We start from the raw sequence: 4,563 nt of genomic DNA, 5'->3' as shown, positions 1-4,563 counted from the left end.
GGGAGCACATTGGTTTTGTGTCAGTGAACGTTGCACTGACCTTGATTTGTGTAAGTATTGGTATAACTGTGTGTCAACACGCAGAATCATTTCAGCCATTTAGAGTGTGTTTGTCTTACAGAGTGGCAGAAACACTGCAGCTCAGGCAATATGGACACCAGTCTGCCTGTAGGACCCTGATGTGTGTTCCTCTTTGTGCACCAGTAATTACATTTCATAGAGAAAAAAACCCTGAAGTTTTTCATCTGTTTGTCATTTACCCTTGAAGAAGGCATTTGGCATTTATCCCTGAGCAATGAATCACAAAAATGTCCTCCTGAATCCTTGAGTGAAATCCATGACCTTGTCTTTCATTGAATTTTATAAAGCCTATTAGTGTTAGTTCTTACTGTTTAGCATGTAAGGGACCATCTCAAAAGTGCACACAAGAAAAGAATATCAAGTTGACTGCCAGTCTAAAATGCAAAAATACCTAAATAAAATATATGGCAATGTTCCTGAGTGATTATTAAAGAGCATTACTGATCAATTATGCAGTTATGAACGTTTTTAAATGAGAAATTAAGGGTTATTCTGATCAATTCTGCTGTTATTCATGTTTACAAGTGATTAATGAGGGGTATTTTTTTTATCCAGCAATTATGCATGTTTCTAAGATTATACAGGTTTTGAAATTTATATAAAAAGTTGTAAAAGGAAAGTCTGCTGCCCTTTTTTGAAAATAATCCATCAAACCAGTTAAAGATAGATTTTACAACCTGGCAACCCAAAAGTTGTTCCTAATTTACGCATAAGTTGCTGATTTATTAACCAATTATAGAAAGTAGAACCAAAAGAAAATCCCACTTTGTTCCTGGAGGGACGGAACAGCACCAAACACCCACCCATCTATCAGACCCGTGACAGATGAGGACTTTATTAGCCTGCTGCTGCTCTCAAACACAGCTGCTGCTAATGAAGAGTGGCGCGAGACAGTGGGGAGCGGACGACAGCATGAGCTCGCGGTCTTAATGTGAAAAGCATCATTATGGTTTTACATTGTTGTGAGGAGGATTTAGATTAAAACGGCGGCGGAGGAGCAGATAGGCTCCGCTACAGCGTCTACATTTCCTGAACGCACGCGCACACTCATCCAGCCGTCGCGAGGATTTGATGAGAATTGGCGGCGGAGGTCTGGAAGGTGTGTCGGTCGCTGCTGCCGCTCAGCTGTCACCCCTGCTGTCATCCACCCTCAGCGTGTGTGTGTGTTTGTATGTGTGAAGGAGGAAGACGAGAGAGTGCGCGCGAGACAGCTAGAGAGAGAAAGGGAGAAGTTTCGTCCGCTCTTGGCGCGCGGTCGCGTTTCGTTCACTTCACACGATGGCACGCCTGTGTCCGCGTGCAGCGCTGGAGCGTTTGAAGCCCATCTGCTTTCAAGGGAACTGAGGAATCCTTAAAAAAGTGTCACCATGGCTGAATTCGGAGAGAACAAGAGCGCCGTCGGTCCACCGGTTGCTGGCTGGAAAGCTGCGTCAGGGGGAGCAGGAACGAGGCTTGAGACGCACCGAGGAGAGCCGGTGTCAAACGGAAACTGCAGCGTGTCGGACACCGTGAAGAGGGTCCAGGACGAATCCAGCTGCGAGTCCCCGACGTGGGAGAGCGCAGGTCCAGATTCAGTCTCCAAGACAATCCCTCGACGCAGCAGTCTGATCAAGGTAGGCCATAATTTGCCTCAGGAGAACACAGCTCAGATTGCTTTTAAAAAAAAAATGGAAAGACTTCATAAATAACAAAAGCATATAAAATAATGGTTCCAGAGAAGATGACAAAGTAGGATATGGTTACTGAAAGTGACTTGAATTACACTCAAACACTACAAGCCCCTGCAGGTACGGTATGCTCATGTATGGAGCCAAAGAAAATACAATAGTCGATGTGAAATATCTGTACTTAGTCATGCATGTAGCTCTCCCCCAACACTAATGGACAACCACCAACCTGTGAATACAGCTAATACACTGTGACTGCACTTCCTGTCAACTTCCTCTCTATCTGTGTCGAATAGCAGAATAATCAGTCATCTGATCTCACTCACATGTCAGTGGTGTTGAGAAAACTTACTCTGAGAAGACATATGTTTTGCTTTTAAGATGCATTACAGGCCATGAGATGATCACATTTAGGATGTTTGGATGCTTCCTGTCAAATATTAAGGCCCAAAGTCTTGAGTAAAGGAGCACACAGGTCTCTAAGTATAAATACAGAACATGAATAACTCTCAATTTCAGTGCTTTTCAATCATATACAATATGTTACGATGTGATACGATACGATATACAATATACGATATGATATACGATAATATATACGATACGATATACAATGCGTTATACAATGCGATATACGACACAATATATATATATATGTATATATATATATATATTAGATATATAATATACATAATACACAATATACAATACGATATACAATACGATACGATGTACCATATGATACAACAATATACAATATGATACGATATACAATATACGATATGATATACGATGCCAAAGACAATAGATAGTAGATGACAATAGATGATACGTGATACGATACGTGATACGATACGTAATACGATATGTAATATGTTACGATATAAGATACGATATACGATACGGTATACGATACGGTATACAATACGATACGTGATACGATACGGTATACGATACGATATATGATACGATACGTGATACGATACGGTATACGATATGATATATGATACGATACGTGATACAATACGCGATACGATACGCGATACGATATGCGATACAATACAATAGAAGATGCGATAGAAGATATGTAATACGATACGATATATGATACGATGTACGATATGATACAACAATATACAATATGATACGATATACAATATACGATATGAAATACGATGCCAAAGACAATAGATAACAGATGACAATAGATGATATAAGATACGATACATGATACGATACATGATACGATACGATACGTAATACGATACGATATAAGATACGGTATAAGATACGATATACGATACGGTATACGATACGATATACGATATGGTATACGATACGATATACACTAAAAACAAACAATATATGTAATTTGGGGTCCTAATGTTGTTGCAATGTTTCGCTTCAGCCACAGACTAAAGCAGCCGTTGTCACTTATTAGCACTTCATCAGCCAGAAATGAGGAGGAGGAGGAACTAATAAGTCAACCCACCTGCTGTGGTCTTTGATTATAATGTGAAATTGCATTCTCTCCGCCTTCTTTGGCTCACAGTTGAATACCCCTTTTTAATTAACCTACACTGATGTGATTTCACATTTAAGAAAATGTCAAGTCTATCTGTTCATAGCCCTTGACAAAGATGTCAAACTCTACGGTTCATTTTGGTTTTTGGCATTTCAAGAACTGTCATATCAATAGCATATAATCAATAACTCATCCCCTGACTTTTTCCTTTTATAGTTCGGGCCTGCAGGCGTGTGGGAGGCCTTATATTGATCCCTGGTTGCTGCTTGTCTTCAGAGCTGCTGCCTGCAAAGACTTGATTATTTGAACACAGCTTCATCTGTGTCTGATTGGCTCTAGCTCAGCAAGACAGGAAGCAAGCCAGTTGGCCAATTTCCTCACACAGTTCATGTTGCAATATTGCTATTAAGTCATAAGCAGTTGGTGATGACACCTTCCTCTCTCTTTCACTGCAACACACACACTTCAACACACTAATGTCCCTCACCTCTCTGCCCACACACAGGCCCGCTCTTGTCTTTCTCCTGTTGGCTTCGTCGGTGCCGCCAGGATTTAGAAACACTCTGCTTGCTTCAGTGGAGTTCTGGCGTCTCGTGCTGGGTCAGAAATGGCGTTAGATAAGTCCTGGCTCTGCGTGCGGCTTGATATGTGCTGCCATGTTTGATGTGTTCTGATAAATAGCTCCAGAACACAACCTCCACCCTGGGTATTGCCCGTACGTGCATCCTGTGTATCGAGGCAGAAATTAGCATGCATTTGTAGTGTGATTATGCGTTTGACTTCTGGATGTTCAGTGGGCACATTTAATGCTGAGAACGTTCAGTGAGTGTTTAGCGAAGCGTCAAGCCCAGCGGTGCATGTATACATTTGTGCTTTCTCCACAAACGTGCTTGTGTTTTGAATCTCAAACACCTGAGGCTTTAGATGGATGCAGCTCAGTCCGACAACGGAGGAGTTATGAATCCACCTGTCAACACAACAGTGTGTTTTTCTCTGTTTGCCCAACTCCCCCTGTGGCTTAACTCAGGAATCCACACAATGGTCTGGGTGGTATGTAGGCAGATAAACAGGAAACATGACATTCCGGACCTGTTTTAACAGGAGTCAGGGGATTTATGTCCACTGCGTGTGTGTGTGTTTGTGTGTTCGTGTTCTCGAGGTAATGAGTGCACCCTTAATTGTATTTCATCAGTATGTGCTTCATGCCATCCGCTGTCCTCCCATTTATTCCGACTCACTCTGGTGTGCGTGAAGGAGATGCAGAATCAGGAGCCCACTCAGTTTGTGTCC

General features: G+C 41.8%; 1 protein-coding gene across 1 annotated transcript in view; it reads left to right on the top strand.

Moving 5' to 3' along the window:
* The first annotated feature begins 1,175 nt into the window (after positions 1-1,175).
* The window catches only part of LOC138608747 (inactive phospholipase C-like protein 2), a 29,715-nt gene continuing 26,327 nt past the window's right edge, over positions 1,176-4,563 (top strand). Inside the window, exon 1 of the mRNA XM_069681310.1 lies at positions 1,176-1,694. Coding sequence (XP_069537411.1) covers positions 1,449-1,694 — 246 coding nt within the window. The 5' untranslated portion in view covers positions 1,176-1,448. The remainder of the gene's footprint in view (positions 1,695-4,563) is intronic.

Source organism: Semicossyphus pulcher, unplaced genomic scaffold (genome assembly GCF_022749685.1).
Source record: "Semicossyphus pulcher isolate SPU_LCO1_2020_fin unplaced genomic scaffold, fSemPul1.0.p SCAF_5, whole genome shotgun sequence".
In the NCBI taxonomy this organism is placed as follows: domain Eukaryota; kingdom Metazoa; phylum Chordata; class Actinopteri; order Labriformes; family Labridae; genus Semicossyphus; species Semicossyphus pulcher.
The sequence above is the reverse complement of the archived record's forward strand: the minus strand, read 5'-3'. Positions and strand labels throughout refer to the sequence as shown.